Here is a 17,828-nt window from a genome sequence, read left to right as displayed (position 1 = left end):
ACAAGAACAAAACAAATATTCATAAAAACATTTTGGGATGGATTTCCTATATTAGAAAAAAAAGATACTAAAACAACAGATTTACTTTTACGGTTAATTGTTATTACGACGTCTGTTACAGGATACAACAAATTAGCTGTTTTCTTGAATTGGGTGCCAACTATAACATTAATTTATAATCGTTACAAGGCATCATGTTCAGGGAAAAATAGAAATGCAAATACAAGTAAAGACAAAGATAATGGAAGAATGTGGACTAGAAGTTGGAATTTTTAACAATTTCTTGGTATGCATAAGTTAAAACTATAAATTCATATACAAAAGCCCACCACAGGTATCGAAACCCGGCTTTTAGCGTTATAAATCCGCAGACATACCGCTGATCCAAAACAACAACAACAACATATCCAAAAACAAAGAAAATTGTAAAGTCTGAGGTATGACTAGGCTTCTACTGCTCCTTCTCGAAATTAACTTTCTTTGTAATCACAACTTCTTAGTAAGAGTCATTGTTGATTTAATATATTTCATAAAAAAATTTTAAGTATTTCTAATCAAACTAATACATAGAAACAAAATCCAGAAATATAAAAGTAATTTTGGGTCATAAATTTTCATTGACAGCAGGTACATCTCTACTCATATACTAGATATAGCCTTGTTAATCTTGAGCTAGTGGTTAATGTGCTGTCTGTATACTTTAGAGTCCATGATTTGATTGCTGTTTCCATAAAGCCGCACTTCGCACGTCGAATTCGTGAGTACATTACAAAAATGATGAAGTTAAATCTCACTACTAGGCAAGAATAGTCGAAGAATTCGTATTATCTATATCAAGACACTCATTATTTATGAAAGGTTAATGAGCTGTCATCAGTTTTATTGATAGATGAATATACAACGCGATATCTTTTAAACATTTAATACCTTTTTCTCTATAATTTCAATAGCAAGTCTAGCCTTGAAATAAATATCCTCGCTAATTGTACACCAGAATAACGCCTATGCCATTATTGTGAAGAGTTTATACTTGCTTACTTAATTGCTGGCCTTAATCTTTATAATTTTTTCCTATATTCATTTTCTTTCAGTGCTATTAAGTAGCTGCCTTCTCTCTAGTATATCAGTAAAAAAAAAATAGATATGGCTTACAAACAAAACCTGTGTGTAAGTTTGTGATTATATCCAAACACAACCAGTCCACCAGAACTACGTTGATAACAAGTAAGAACAACATCGAAACACCATATTGCAAATTCAAATGTTTATATTAGTAACTTATCATTGACCAATCGACACGTAATGCATACATTATGAACGCAACGGTAACAGCACATTAACCGTATCCTGTAAATATAGATCAAATTAATACATTTATATAATATCATTTTTTACACATTATTAACATTAGCTGAAGATACCCATTAAAGAAGCAAGAAATGTATGAAGGACAATGTTAGATAATGTTTTGCATCCTTCTTTATTTTATTATCAAATCCCTAATGACTTCATTAGATGCTAATTGCATGCGCTACTTTGAGGAAGATAATAATTGACTCAATTAATTGATTAAACACTTACCTCTTTAATTTCAAAGCCGAAAGTCTATAATAAAGTAAAAATGTATTCTATGTCAGGCTCCTTTTAATCCTTATTCGTGAGAAAAATCTTTAAAAAGTATAATCCTTGTCAATTTTCAATTACCGTATAAGACGTTGCATTAACCGGACAACCGTAGGTGATGGAAACCAAAAGTCTATAAGAAAGTGAATATGTGCAATATTTCAATGTGTTTTATGTCTCGTCTAGAAAAACGCTCTTAAAATACATTAGCCTTCTTGCATCACCGAACAGTTTTCAGTTACTATACCAAAAAATTACTATAATCGACTCAGCTAAATCTGCAAGTTAAAAGTATCTAAAAAAATGGAAATGTGCCATATTTCATGAGTTTTTATCCCAGTACTCGGACAAAAATCTTAAATTACATCAAGTAGATTCCAGTTGCCATATCAAACATTATTGTAATCGAGCCGACCTTTTCTGGGTGATGGTTACACAAACATACTCATAATGGATCATATTTAGAGTAAAACTGGAATGAATATTTTCAGTTATGTAAAATCCCTAAAATAAAGACGGAGATATTAACCAAAATATTCCTTATCCCTACAAATTTCTTTATTATTTTGTTTATTGTTCTTTTCCTTTTGAGGGGTGAAACAAATTGGCTATTATATGTTTATTTTCGTATCGGTTTTTGTTTCAGTTAAATTTATATTTAGAAATGCATGCAACTTACATTGTTAAATCTGTATTGCAAAATTCCAACCTATTGCTATTTTGTATTCTGACTTCTATTTTTTTGGAAACATGCATCCCTTATGTCATAGCTTTAACAAAAACATATCTTACTAAACAATAAAATGCGATGGACTCAACAATCCAGTGAGATACCCCTATATTGTCAATGTCAAGCACAATAGAACAAGAAACACAAGCTGACAAATATACGGTAACAAAGTGTTAATCTCAGTAAGTGTATTTTATGAAAAAGATGAAAAAAATCAAACTCTTGTTACCTCCCCCTCCACATGTGTTTAATGTAATATAAATGACGATATGAAACAATAAATGGTCTGCCATATTAATAATTTTTACATGTACACCTTTTACGTTAACTAAATATATCTGATATTAAAAGATACAGAACAGTTAAGGATTACATAAGTGATACAAAGCAATTTATTTTTCAACAAGTTTTTTTATATATTTTACATAATACAATAAGAGTTCATTACGATGTGATATGATGCTGATATTACTTGTTTACTTTTGTCAGGGTTTAAGTTTATTTAATGAGAATAAAATTGTTTACTATTTACATGTTAGTCCCAAAAAGGAAAATGTCGACAGTTGAGTGTAGTTTATGTCCATTAAAAATGAAGTTAAAATTTTAGTAAATCATGGTTAATTCCGTATTTAGTTTGTGCTTAATGAAAACTAATTAAATAAGAGTTTTAAGTTACTTAATTTTACAAAGCAAAATCAGGACTGTTGATTATTATAATGTACTTTACTACTGTAATCTTTCAAAATCTTAATGGACTTGCTTATGAAAAGTAAAACTGAATAAAATAAACTTGGTGTTCTGTTTGAGCATATATTTCAATGTTATATATTCTGTAAACATAAGCTTTTCTAATTAATGAACTAGAAAGATAACTCATCACTAATCCAATTAAGCATTTCGTTTCTCTTACACTGCCCTTTATCCCGTGTACCAAATAAATATACTGAATATGAGTTTACATTTTAAAGGTATTGACTTACTAGTTGAAAATAAATACATTGAGTAACGTAAGATTAAATATGTATCCTAATAAGATATGGCAGTATTTATATAAATTAATATTATATTTTTATGATTTGTTTGGAAGTTTGCGCAAAACTACATGAGGGCTATCTGCGCTAGCTCATTCTACTTTAGCAGCATCAGACTAGAGGGAAGGCAGATTGTCAACCCACCGCCAACTCTTGGGTTACTCTATTACCAACGAATAATAGAATTGACCGTCACATTATAACGCCTCCATGGCTATAAGGGCGAGCATGTTTGGTGTGATGGGGATTCGAACTCGCGATTCTCATATTACGAATCGAATACCTTAACCACCTGGCCATGCCAGGCCATATTTTTATGAAGAAATGTTTTAAGTAATAACTATACAAATTTATCGCACAGAAAATCCCAGACATGACCTGACATTTAAAGGCTAATTTGTAAGGACGTCTAGTATCAGCTGTTATTAGTTTTATTGTGCAATAAAATCATTTGTTGTTAACAATTTGCAAGCGTTGATGTTCGGTTCTTATTGTTTCCTCAGAACATTAAAAGTCGCACATATTCAAACAAATCTTTAATTCTGTATTTCACACTATTAGTTGATTTTATTAAGAAATACCTAAAAAATGTCTAAAAGAAAAAATATGACTAAGTGATAAATGAATATACAAAATAATTTAAATTGTTTCTGGCTATTTTTATATTGTAATAGAGAAATATTCGTTTATATGAAACAGATACCAGCATACGATTTAATTCATTGATATAATATTTCCACAGTAAGTGTTACTATATCTTTGGTTTCTTGGGTGACTAGTTCTTGCACTAGATAATGGTAGACATTGTAGAAAATTATAACAAATATGACCAATCATCAGAAATTTTAATTTTTATTCCTAAAGTTTCGCTGTATGATGTAACTATCTGAATAAAGTTGATACAGCGAAACGTTGGGTACTTTTCTGGTTATTATGGTTATATTTAGTATAACGTTTACAGTATTTTCACAGTGTTAAAATTAATATTCAATAAATGAATTTGGAAGTAATGCCAAATAAGTCGTTTATACTGATGTAATTTATGATTTTTTTCTAATTTTAACATCGAATTCAATTAAAAATAATCGATAATTAAAATTTCTAGTTTTATTTTGTTTAAACATAACGTATGTAGAGTGAAAACCAAACAAATTACGGCCACCATATTATTATGTAAGATATATCTATAAACGGAAACAATAGTTAAATAAATCAATAACAAAACTGAACCAGTGTTTTAAAGTTTTGTTGGAAAGTTATTTTAAAAACTATACTTCTCGCTCTATTGATATAGACAGAACTTAACAATAATGGATTTGTATCATTTGAAACAGTGGAAGTGATGCTGTATGTTTTTAATTATTGTACTGTGCTTATTTTATTTAACACAAAAATTGTGATTTGTAGTTAATATTTTATTTCTACTAGTTTTATAAAATATGCTAAATATACTAAAATATATATTATCACAATGGACACATAAACAGATGAAGAGAGATTAGGGGATTAATGTATAGAAACAAGCAATACCTAGGCAGGCATACAGAAGAAACACAGAATATAGTAAAAAATGTGGTTTTAAAATCTAAATACTAGACACAGGTTTCATATAATATTTTCTACTGTAAATACATATAATATTATGACTGATCAAAATAATTTCAGAGGATTTTTATTTACTAATTATTAGGCAGGTCTGTAGAGTTGAATTAATGAAGTTAAATTCGTGCAAATGTAACGTATTACTATATATTATTCATTAAATAATTTTTATAAAGAAACTCATAGCTCTAATATGATCTGGCTCCTGAAGATTTGGAGTAAAACAAATCACTCAATCTTGTGTGGTTGTACTGTACTTAATTTGAGAAAGGAAAGACGTTTTGACAATTTAGAAGAAATGGAAATTTAAAGAAAAAATTACTATCAAAATGAAGTAAAATTTACATAACAACAAGACCAGAACAAGGCCAAGTAGAATATAAAATAGATAAGTTATTTATTTTTTTTATATTTTAGAAAATTTACAATTTCAATTATATTATAGCCTGCTCAAAACACCATTAGTGTTTACTATCATTGAATTGTTTTATATTAAGTTCATGGAAGTATCCTTAACCGCATGTGATTATATCTTAACATTACCACACATACTCATTCAATGATATATATAAATACTTGTCAGATGCTTTAATCAAATATCTATCTGTTACATAGATTTCTCGCTTATGTACTGTGTTTTCTTTAGCTAAATGGTTATATCCTATGAAAGTATTATTTCTTAACTGTTATGGTTAAAATAACGTCAACTGACATTTTATTGGTAATATTACAACAATGATATATGTTTATGCAGATTAGTTGAAGAAAGAACATTTCTTTCCTAAAATACTAGTTCCCCGCTGGAAAAGCACTAAGTGTTTGGATTTACACTGCTCGAATCAAGGGCTCGATTCCCCTCGGTAGACACAGCGAGTACCTGATATAGCTTTGCTATGAGAGATACACACACGCTAACAGGCTAGTCTCTAAAAATTTAAGAACCCATAATCGCTCTAGAAAGGTAATATAATTATTCCTTGCTACGGTTCTTGGCTAATTAGCAAGAACATTTCAGAATCGTATGCTGTTGAATGTTAGAAATAAGAACTTCATCTGTAAAGTTGCAGAGTGTTTTCATATGTTTGATTTTCAAGTCTACTTACAATAACAATCTCATTGTTTTAGCTTTTATGTAACATTACTAAAATGGCTCTTGAGCTTTGGGAGTGCTGTATTATATTATCAATAGTACTTAAACCTAATTTTAAGTTATTCGTGCAGTCTTTAAGATAAGTGTGGTCTGATCACTTTATTGCTTTTCCGTTTGTTTAGAAATACGGTTTCTTTCCATTGTATGAGGTGAAGGAACAGATGTTAATTACTTGTGAATTTCGACACTGGAAAATATTTGTAATTTGTGAAGACGTTAGCTGTTGATTATTACACTTGTTTTTTTTTTTTTTAATTCTATGTCATTTATATAAAGACTGTCAACAAATTTACTGGTTATCTATTTGTTTATTGTTATTTTTAATTTCCCGGTTGTGAACATTACCTTTGAGATAGATATTTGAAAGTCCTTTACGTTACCATATATCTTTCTGTTTTCTATATTTACAGGTTGTGAAGATGTTGGCTGTTGTTGTAGCCGTGTTTGCCACTCTGTGGGTGCCCTATCGAGTCCTTCTTGTCTATAATTCTTTTGCCAAGCGACGGTACATGGAACTGTGGTTTCTTATGTTCTGTAAAACAATGATCTACATCAACAGCGCCATAAATCCCATCCTTTACAATGCCATGTCTATAAAGTTTCGGCGTGCCTTCAAGAGGATGCTGTCCTGTCCAAAGATGGAGTTGCGGGTTGGTCATCCTTTTCGAAGTGTGGCTGGATCAAGTCGTCCTGAAGCTGCACATACAGTGGCTACAACAACCAGAAGTCTGACAAATAAAAGAGAAACATTTCAGCTCCATCAAATATAGTAAAATATAACTCTGTTTTGTCTCTAGACTGTAGCGTCAGGACAGTATTTCTAAATGTAAATAAATTTAATCCTTTAATGTTGCCTTGTAGACCACAGTTATAAAAAAACTTTAAAACTTGAGCACTTTTAGAAGGCAGATTTCTTTCTACTTAAGAGAGAACTAAGAAATAATAAAGGTTACTATACAGTTACTGGTGGTATATTGGATTGGTGTGCATTTTTCTTAGATTCAGTAAAGCCACGCTTGTTAGTATGATAATATTATAACGCTGTATAAAAGTAACTTCCTGGACGAAGGTCCTTCCTCACAAGCAACAATGTAATGAAAAAGTTAGTGTTTAAGAAATCCTTAGTAACTGAATGTGAAAAGATTGTTGTTAGTTTGAATTAATCAGAAAGCTACATAATGGGCTGTCTCTGCTCTGCCCACCACGGGTATCGAAACCCGGTTTTTAGCGTTGTAAGTCCGCAGACATATCGCTGAGTCACTGGGGGCGTGTGAAAAGAACTTTAAAATTAAATATTCTGAAAGTGGCAGTGCTTAAATGTTTAACTTGACAAAATTAAATGTAAAATGTATAAAATCATAAAAGAATAGTTTATAAAACACATTAAAACCATTTATCTCAAATATTGTACCATTATGTACTCATAACTAAGTTTCACTTGCTCTGACACCTTAAAATACTTTAGAAATCACAAATATTCGTTTATTTCGTACAAATATCTTCCTCTTCCCCAACGATTTATTAAACCTAATCACTTTTTAATTAAGATTGCACTTATAGGGAATTAATTCACATTTAAAACTAATCAAAAAGAAAAATTGAGCCAAATAATTTTTCTCTTTTTGAGTGTTATCATTCGTGAGAGAATCATTCTTAACTTGGGATCAATGATTTTCAACCATTTTTTACTTAATATAGATGTTTTACCACCTATTTTTATGTATATTTTTCCTGGTAATTTGTAATCAAGTGTATATATATATTTATCATTTGTCCCCTTAACACAAAAACCGACCTTTCGAAAGTGCTTCTAACATTACTGTATTTATATACAATATACTATTGTGTCCCTACGTGTTTTTGAAGTGTCATATTGTAACATATTTTGTGTCATATTTTATTTTTTGTTTTTCAATTTTACACTTTCTGGTTTTCAGAGGCATGTTTTACTTTGGATTAACCGTAACTTTTATCAAGTAGAAAAAGTAAAATATAATCATGGTCCTTCTGAAAAGTCTTTTTCTTTAAAATGTGTGTTGTACAGTGTGATGTTGTCAATATATATACAATTGTGAGTTTTATTAAATATATCTTTAAATTTGTGAATGAGAATGGAATGAATATTTGAAAAAGTGAACAGTTTCTGTATGCATAACTATTATGAAATACTTATGCATATTGGTTTACCAATGACGCGCACGATAATATTTGAAAATACAAACCTTGAAAACACAAAAGTGTTCTGCGACTTATCACTTGAAAACAGTGGTTAAAAAGGAAACAACTACAGAGATCACATCAAACATGTTTCAACGGAATGATTTAACGTTTATGGCTGATCGAAAAAGAGGTGTTTTTAAAGAGAAATGGGTGTCATAAATATTTTTACAAGTTGACAAAATTTATTATGTTCTCTTAAGCGATCGGTGTTCCTGTCAAACATAAAGCTATGTAGTTTTAATATACGCGAATATTTGTAATTTGTTTTTCTTACATTATACTTAGAGCTTATTTGTTCATTAACATTAACTTTTTACTTTTCAAATAAATAAGTGTTTCATAACTTTGAAAATTTTTCTATAGGATTTCCTTTTGTTTTTCTTGGCTTCGAAATTAAGAAGTAAACATCTAGCCCTAAACACCATCTCCAAAACCAAGAAAAACTACTAGAATCGTAAAACATAAAGTTTCAAATGTTGAATATACCTTGCTTAAATCAATTTTAAAAGATTTTGAATTTTTCTAAGTAATTAATTTCAAAGCGTTATCCAGTAGTAATCCTTTAAAACTACAGTTGCCCATAATACATACATATATATATTAATTGTAGAAGTGAAACCATTGTCATTTCCTTCTCGTCTACAAATTGATTAAAATATTATTTGTGTAAAGTGCAATAATTTCATGTGAAAATGTTAAACATTATTGGAAATCTAAAAGTCAAGAATGGAAGAAAGATAAAACATTAACAAAAAAGTCTGTTTCTATTCATAACGTCATTTTACCCACCTTCTTTAAACTACTGACATTATTTAAAGAGTAAAAATATCTATACATCATACCATTTTTCCTGTAACAGGGTTTTAATTTGAATTTTTTTTTACATTAATTATGAAGTTACTATTTCTTTCCAGTTGTATTTGAACGCTTAGTATTATGAATATTTACATTAAACAAGTTAAGTCACAAATTATTGTCATATCTTTTCCCTACAATTTCATCCAGTGTTAATGTTTATGAAACGTCAGTTTAAATGTTTCAATATAAAATAAATAAAAAATTAGTAATGGTACTTTTTGACGATTGATTTTGTAAGATTGCAGTTTTTAAATTATAAAAGCAATTTTGGCGTCCTAAATAAAGACTTGAATTTGTGTAAATATGCATATTTTACTTGAATTAAGTAAGTTATTTGGACTAACGCCACGTTTTTAGTATTTTTTAATGCGCAAGCTATCGGCTCAATTACAGTCATGTGAAAAAGTTAAGGCACCCTATGAAAGCCTGTGTATTTTTGTAACATTTTAGGATATATAGATTTTTAATCTCAATTTCAACAATACTGAGAGATTATAGGAATATAACTAAACAATTAACTGCAGTGAGACGCTTCTTGTAGCCATCTATCAGTTTCTGACATCGGTCTGAAGAAAGTTTGCCCAACTCCTCAATGCAGAATTCTTTTAGCTGTGAGATGTTTGAGGGGTTTCTTGCATGTACAGCTCGTTTCAAGTTATCCAACAGCATTTCAATGGGATTAAAATCTGGGCTTTGACTCGGCCATTCCAGGACTCTCCATTTCTTAGTTTTCAGCCAGTCCTTGGTGGATTTACTGGTATGTTTTTGGGTCATTGTCGTGTTGCAGGGTCCAGTTCCGCTTCAGCTTTAATTTTCGTACAAATGGTCTCATAAGATCCTCAAGCACCTCTGATACACACTAGAATTCATGGTGGATTCTATGATTGTGAGCTATCCAGGTCCTGCTGCAGCAAAGCAGCCCCAAACCATGACACTTCTACATGCTTCACAGTTGCTATGAGGTTATTTTCCTGGAATGTTGTATTTGGTTTACGCCAAACATGTCCTCTGTTTTGGTGTCCAAATAATTCAATTTTGGACTCATCTGTCCAAAGAACATTATTCCAGAAGTCCTGATCTTTGTCTACATTCTCTCTGGAAAACTTCAGTCTGGCCTTGATGTTTCTCTTAGAAAGCAAAGGTTTCCTCCTTGCACACCTCCCATGCAAGTTAAACTTGTGCAGTCTCTTTCTGATTGTAGAGGCATGCACTTTCACATCAACAGTAGCCAGAGCCTGCTGTAGGTCCCGTGATGACATGTTAGAGTGTTTGGAGACCTCTTTTAGCATCTTACGGTCTGCTCTCGGGGTGAACTTGCTTGGACGACCAGACCTGGGCATGTTGGCAGTTGTTTTGAAAGCCCTCCACTTGTTGACTATTTTCCGGACAGTGAAATGGCTGGTTTCAAAATCTTTTAGAATATTTTTAAATCCCTTACCAGACTCATAAGCTGCTACAAAATTTTCTTTCTGAAGGCCTCAGACAGCTCTATTGCTCTCACCATGGTGCTCACTCTCACTTCAACAGTCAGGAGCACACCAAACTAAATGTCTGAAATGTAAATAGGGCAAGCCTCATTCAAAATCGTGAGTAACGATCTTCTAATCATGTGCACCTGGTGTGATACACCTGTGTGTGAGTTGAGCCATTTTTTAAATTGGGTGTCATAAGTTAGAACATGCATTTTTGTAGAATTACATTTACAGAAGATCTTGAAAAGTCTTTTCTTCAGTTTTAATTGTTTAGTTATATTTCTATAATCTCTCATTATTGTAAAAATTGAGATTAAATATCCATATATCCAAAAATGTTACAAAAATACACATGCTTTCATTGGGTGTCCTAACTTTTTTACATAACTGTACCTAAGTCGTCTTGCAACTGTACAAGGCTTAGGTAACTGAAACGAACACTTGTGGATTAAAAAAAAAATCGTGGTGATGTCAAAATATATTACGTCATTAAAAGCCTAAAAATTTATTTCCCAATCTATGTTCACACAATTTTAGACAAATTGTATAAACAAGAACATATCGAAACCGATTTACATTAAAGTTTAGATTTTTAAATTGTATGTAATCCTTAGTTTGTATTCAATGATAGTTAGATTGTTTGACACTTTTTTTCAATATTCATACGCTCTTGTTATTATTTGGACAACGCAAAACCTATGTATTCATAGCTCATTTATCGTAAGCTATTTAACCAGGTAGAATAGTAGAGTTTCGCAAGAGTTTTTTTTTTTTTTATTTCGTGCATAGCTACACGAGAACTATCTGTGCTAACCGTCCCTAATATAGCAGTGTAAAAATAGTGTGAAAGCAACTAGTCATCACCATCCGCCGTCAACTCTTGGGCTACTCTTTTACCATCGAATAGTGGGATTGACCGCACATTATAACACCCCCACGGCTGAAAGGAGGAGCATGTTTGATATGACGTGGATTTGAACCTGCAACACTCAGCTTACGAGTGGAACTCCTTAACCATCTGGCCATACCGAGTTGATATTTGTATGGACAGAAACACATGTATGGTAAAACATTCTAGCTTTTTAAACTGAAGTTATTTCTGGAGTGAGAGGTGAACACATTGAGAACATTAAATGAAGACTTACGAAGAATTGATAACCGTTGTAGTTTCTTAATAAAATAATTCACACAATAAAAATAAATTCCCATCTCTTGTTATAATCCGATAAAAGCTGTTGCTGTTGTCATATCTTACTTATCTTATACACGACTAAGAAGAAAGTTGAGAAACTTGTGAAATAGCTGTATGCATAAATTCATTTTAAAATGTCTTTAAAACAGTCTAAATTAAACGGGATCATCAACTTTAAAAACTAACAACTTTCACTGAATACTTCATTAATAATATATATAAGTCACGTGATGTATTCTGCAGTTGATTGAAAGAATACTGTAACATTATGATGTATATAAGACTGGTAAGATTACCAACCACTATCTAAACAAATTTAGTTTATTTAGTGCCTCGATTCCTGGGAAAAATGTCAACATAGACAGCTAGAATGTATTGTCATTAAGCTAAGAAAACCAGTTCTTAGCCACATGATAAGCACACTAATACCTGAAGTTTCAATTGCGAAAATGTGAAAAAATGTGTGGAACTTGAGCTTCGATCGTTACAAAATGTTTTTTATCATTTGTACAATTTTAAATATCTTTGCTTGAACATAAACAATTGAAAGTAATCGAAATAATGGAGTGTTTTATAACTTATAATAAACATGTTTACATTTTATCATAGGAATTTTAGCCTTTTATATGAAAGTTAAATAAACTGATACTGTTTGAAAATACTCTGGAACAGATTCTATTCAGATGTAAACTTTCCCTCTTTATACCTGGTCAAAAACAAACTGTAAAAAAAACTTGTCTATAGCTATTAATCTAAAATGCGTCAAGATTGGTTTTAAAGTCGTATTTTGTCATATCAAAGTAAACTTTTATTCATTATACTATACGTAGTAGTCACTTCAAGAATTTTTTTCTATAAACTTCAGAGAGGCGTCTTTAAGTTTCCATTAAAAGTTCAATTCATTCTAAGTGAAACTGAAGAATCTAAAAAAAAAATGAGCCTATGTTCAGTAGTTACCTGTACAATAAAATTAATAAATTTCAGGCTCTTTTAAAACAAACAAACCTTTTTATTTACGTTAAAGATGTTTGCATGTACTTACTATTAACTATTAACTTAAGTTCATCAAAATACGATGAGAGAACTGAAAGCTCTTGTGTCTTTTCGTTGTATGCTGTGTCTGCAACGTCATACAGTAATGTAAGACAGCATCCATCACAACCAATCAATAACAGTGGCTTCACAATAATGAGGACTATTTTCGATAATCAAGAAAAAGTCCACGTTTTTCTAGTGAACTGAATAAAAGTGCTGGACGATATAAGAAAAACATCTTAATGAGATTTAGACTATAGTGTCTTTGTGCCAATCGTTGTACGTCAAGGACACTAGCTGTGTCTCTTTGGTGTATGGTACATTTTGTTTAGGAACCACACATGTGAACTTAGATAATACGTTTTTCTGTACTGTCCTAAGGAATAACAGTTTTATTTTTCACAATTTCATGGTGATAATTCGTACAGAAGTCTGTGTGCCATCGTCTGTATTATTTTATAAAATCTACCTGTATATTTTTAGCAACTAAGTACTCAATAATCATATACATTAATCATACTAATGACAGAATTTCTGCTAATTTCATACTGACAGGTTAAAAAAACAAATATCAAAATATTAAGGCCTGGCATGGCCAAGCGTGTTAAGGCGTGCGACTCGTAATCTGAGGGTCGCGGGTTCGCATCCCCATTGCGCCAAACATGATCGCCCTTTCAGCCTTGGGGGCATTATAATGTTACGGTCAATCCCACTATTCGTTGGTAAAAGAGTAGCCCAAGAGTTGGCGGTGGGTGGTGATGACTAGCTGCTTTCCCTCTAGTCTTACACTGCTAAATTAGGGACGGCTACCAGAGATGGTTCTCGAGTGGCTTTGTGCGAAATTAAAAAAACAAACAAAATATTATGTCTTTAAGTTCATACAGTTACACGTGTATTTTAAGCAGTGAATAATTAACTTAAAATATAATTTGTGCCAAAATAAATGTTTACTTCTGAACATCATTTTATTTTCTCCACATTCTCAGTGATTCAGTTCTAGCTCTTTCACCAGTTCTCTTTTTGCAGGCCAGGTGGTTTAGGGGCAAGCAATCTAAGGGTCCCTGATTCGAATCCTCGTCCTACCAAACATGCTCGTCCTTTTAACCGTGGAGAGCATTATAATGTAACGTTCAATTTCACTATTATTTGGAAAACGAGTAGCTCAAGAATGGGCGGAGGGTGATGATGAGTAGCTGCCTTCTTTGCTAAATTAGGGACGTGTAGCTTTGCGCGAAATTCAATACAAAACAAACTCCTCTTACATCTGTTCATGTTACATAAGAATTCAAGTTCGGTCATTTATATTGATTACTAGCCTTTGGATAAACTAATTTAAGTAAACACGATTTAATTCAAGATGTTAAGTGATTCAATATAATAATGTACTTTGCTCGTTCAGGACTACAAGAACTCTGATCAACAACTCACATGCAATATAATTTTGACTATTGCACTGAACAGTTTGTATATATTTTGTCATTCTTAGTCATAAATAATTCTAAATTAATATTAGGACATCCACAATATATCATTACTTTTTCCAATAGTTTTCCATTTATTAGACAACTATGTACTTGCAAGTTTTTGATAGGAAATATCATTACATCCAGCTGTCTTAAATATTTGTTTATTTGTAGTTAAGCACAAAGCTAAGCAAAGGGCTATCTGTGCTCAGCCCACCACGGGTATCAAAACCTGGTTTCTTGATGACGAGAAACCCACTTGAAATAAAAATATATCTCAGAACGGCTGTATGGATATAAACACTTTTACTAATAAAGCAGAGAACAACGCTTTGACCTTACTAGGTCATCTACAGGTTACCTAGTAAGTTCGAAACGTTCTTCTCTGCTTTATTACTAAAAGCGTTAATACCCATACCAGCCGTTCTGAGATACAAAACCCGGTTTTTTACGATGTAAGTCTAAAAACGTCTGGCAGATCTACACGTGGGCTGTCTCTATTCTTGACCTTCAAACTAACATAATTAAGTTTTAATATCTTAATTCCGATAACACAATTTTTTCTAAAACTTATGACTAAATTATCATGATATTCATACAAGCACAAAAGTTAAACCCTTCTACTTTCAACACATGAAAAAAACAGTTCGTAGAAGCCATCTGTAAATTATAAACTACGTTTACAAACAATGTTATCCAGTCAAATATCTGACCATGAGTGTATTGCATATTTTGAAGCTTTTAAAAATCTCTTTGTATTAACAGTTGAAGCAGAATTTCTATATTCAAGTCGAGATTTATCTATGTACATGGCCAAGTGTGTTGAGGCGTTCGACTCGTAATCCGAGGGTTTCGGGTTCGAATCCCGGTCGCACCAAACATGCTCGCTCTTTCAGCCGTGGGGGCGTTATAATGTTTCAATCAATCCCACTAGTTGTTGGTAAAAGAGTAGCCCAGAAATGGCGGTGGGTGGTGATGATTAGCTCTCTTCCCTCTAGCTAAATTAGGGACGGTTAGCGCAAATAGCCCTCGTGTAGCTTTGCGCGAAATTCAAGTGATGTCAAAAAAACAAAATACTTAGATTTCAATGTATGAAGGACCAGCTGAACATATACAAGCGAAGAAAAACTTCTTAAAAAAGAAAGTAATTGTAAGGATGGCTAATATCAATCCCTAAGAAATAATACAAACAAGATAGTAGGGATGGCAAATTTACATCATCCCAAAATAATAACACAGATACACAGTATAGTAGAATGTTCACAGATAGCCCTCGAGTAGCTTTGTGCGAAATTCAAATTCAAAACAAACAAATAAAGGTCTATGTACGTTTTTCGGTTTCGAAAATTTAAAATCATTGACTTCTTTGAAATGTAACCAAACAATTGCCTTTATTCTTTTTTTATACTTCTTTGTGCATTCATGCAACGCAATAAAAAAATTATTTCACTTGCTGCTTTTTGGTTCCTTTCCATTTGATTTATCCTAGCTTTAATACAATAGTAATAATTCACAAATCTTTATAACCAGCTGCTATCTCTCGTTTAATAAGCTTTGTTAGACACTACTTTCTAGGTTCCTTAACGAGTTTCAAACTTTTATATTGCGGAAAACGTTGAATTTACGATGTAAAATCTCACTGGTTAACTTATTGCACTGTAATCCACTTGCATTTGTTTTTATTACACTCAATTAATACATATCACTGATAAAATCTCGTTCGCGCTATTTCTATAACTATTTTTTAATACTTGAAACTGTCGTTTAATATTGTTATAAAGTTTACACACGTTTAGTTAGTTAGTTAGTTTTGGAATTTCGCACAAAGCTACTCGAGGGCTATCTGTGCTAGCCGTCCCTAAATTAGCAGTGTAAGACTAGAGGGAAGGCAGCTAGTCATCACCACCAACCGCCAACTCTTGGGCTACTATTTTACCAACGAATAGTGGGATTGACCGTCACATTATAACGCCCCCACGGCTGGGAGGGCGAGTATGTTTGGCGCGACTCGGGCGCGAACCCGCGACTCTCGGATTACGAAGCGCACGCCTTAACGCGCTAGGCCATGCCAGGCCCCACAAGGTTAGAGTAAGATCTATCATCATCATAACATGAAAACTGAAAAAAATGTGTTTGATTGTTTGTTTGTTTTGGAAATTCGCACAAAGCTACTCGAGGGCTATCTGTGCTAGCCGTCCCTAATTTAGCAGTGTAAGACTAGAGGGAAGGTAGCTAGTCATCACCACCCACCGCCAACTCTTGGGCTACTCTTTTACCAACGAATAGTGGGATTGACCGTCACGTTATGACGCCCCCACGGCTGAAAGGGCGAGCATGTTTGGCGCGACTGGGATGCGAACCCGCGACCCTCAGATTGCGAGTCGAGTGCCTCAACCACCTAGCCATGCCAGGCCTGAACTGCGATAGACAGCTGAGGCATCTATATAGAGAAAAGTAGTAGGAGCAGGGAAGAGTGAGAGTGGTGTTATGTCATCAAAGACGACGAAGTCATTGTTTCGATTTCTGCCACCAGATGCCATGACAGGTGTTTACTTCTCATACAATACGTCTCATCATGTAGATAATTAATCATTAATTTATTAATAAATTTGTTCTATCCGTCCAGAGGGCGAGTACTACAGCTAGTATAATCAATAATTAGTTAATTCGTCCAAAAAAAGATCATATCTCAATTAAAAGTTACTCAAGTGATTAAAGATTTCAGCAGTATTATTATAATAAAAAACCTGAACACAATAATTCTTTTTAATAATTTGTATTCTAACAAGTGAAAAATTTGCAATCTGACCTATATAAAAATGTACATATATTAATGATATATTTACGTGAAAATGTTTTACAAAAAAATCATAAACGAAGATATTACTACTGTCTTTATGGGATCCAGATTTAGATATGAGTTTTCTATTGACACATGTCAACAATGGTAACAACCATAATTATACAATACTGTCCACACACAGATGAATCTTCTCCTTTCCATACATTTTGCTTGTAAATGGAATGACTTCTCTTATCTTCACCACTATAACTTAGTAAGGTTTATTCGTTGGGCCTTATATGCGTAAACGTCGCAAGATGAGGAAATGAGTTTATCATTAAGGTGTACACCTACTTTATAAAACAGAGAATGAAGTAGCAAGTTGACAGGTGCAGAGTCATCTTTATCATTTTTTTTATTTTTTGACAATATTTGCCTTTACCTAAAGATAAGATCGGACAAGATTTAAATATTCATCTCCTGATACAAAAAACAACAACTCAATATATCCTCTGTCGGTCACTGAAGATAGAGGACAGTATTTAGTCCACTGACCTTCCTCAAACCACTGTTTGGGTGAGAAGGAAAGAAAATAAGCCCAACTCAGGTTTTGTACACTCATATGACTTTCCATGTGGTAGGAAAGTCATGATTACTTGTCATATCAGTC

At 32.4% G+C, this 17,828-nt stretch overlaps 1 protein-coding gene across 1 annotated transcript in view; it reads left to right on the top strand.

Moving 5' to 3' along the window:
- LOC143232170 (thyrotropin-releasing hormone receptor-like) overlaps positions 1 to 9,226 on the top strand; it is a 51,428-nt gene extending 42,202 nt beyond the window's left edge. Inside the window, exon 2 of the mRNA XM_076467276.1 lies at positions 6,547 to 9,226. Coding sequence (XP_076323391.1) covers positions 6,547 to 6,906 — 360 coding nt within the window. The 3' untranslated portion in view covers positions 6,907 to 9,226. The remainder of the gene's footprint in view (positions 1 to 6,546) is intronic.
- The last annotated feature ends 8,602 nt before the right edge of the window (positions 9,227 to 17,828 follow it).

The sequence above is a fragment of the Tachypleus tridentatus genome, chromosome 11, assembly GCF_004210375.1.
Source record: "Tachypleus tridentatus isolate NWPU-2018 chromosome 11, ASM421037v1, whole genome shotgun sequence".
Taxonomy (NCBI): Eukaryota; Metazoa; Arthropoda; class Merostomata; order Xiphosura; family Limulidae; genus Tachypleus; species Tachypleus tridentatus.
This window is presented reverse-complemented; position numbering and strand designations above follow the sequence as displayed.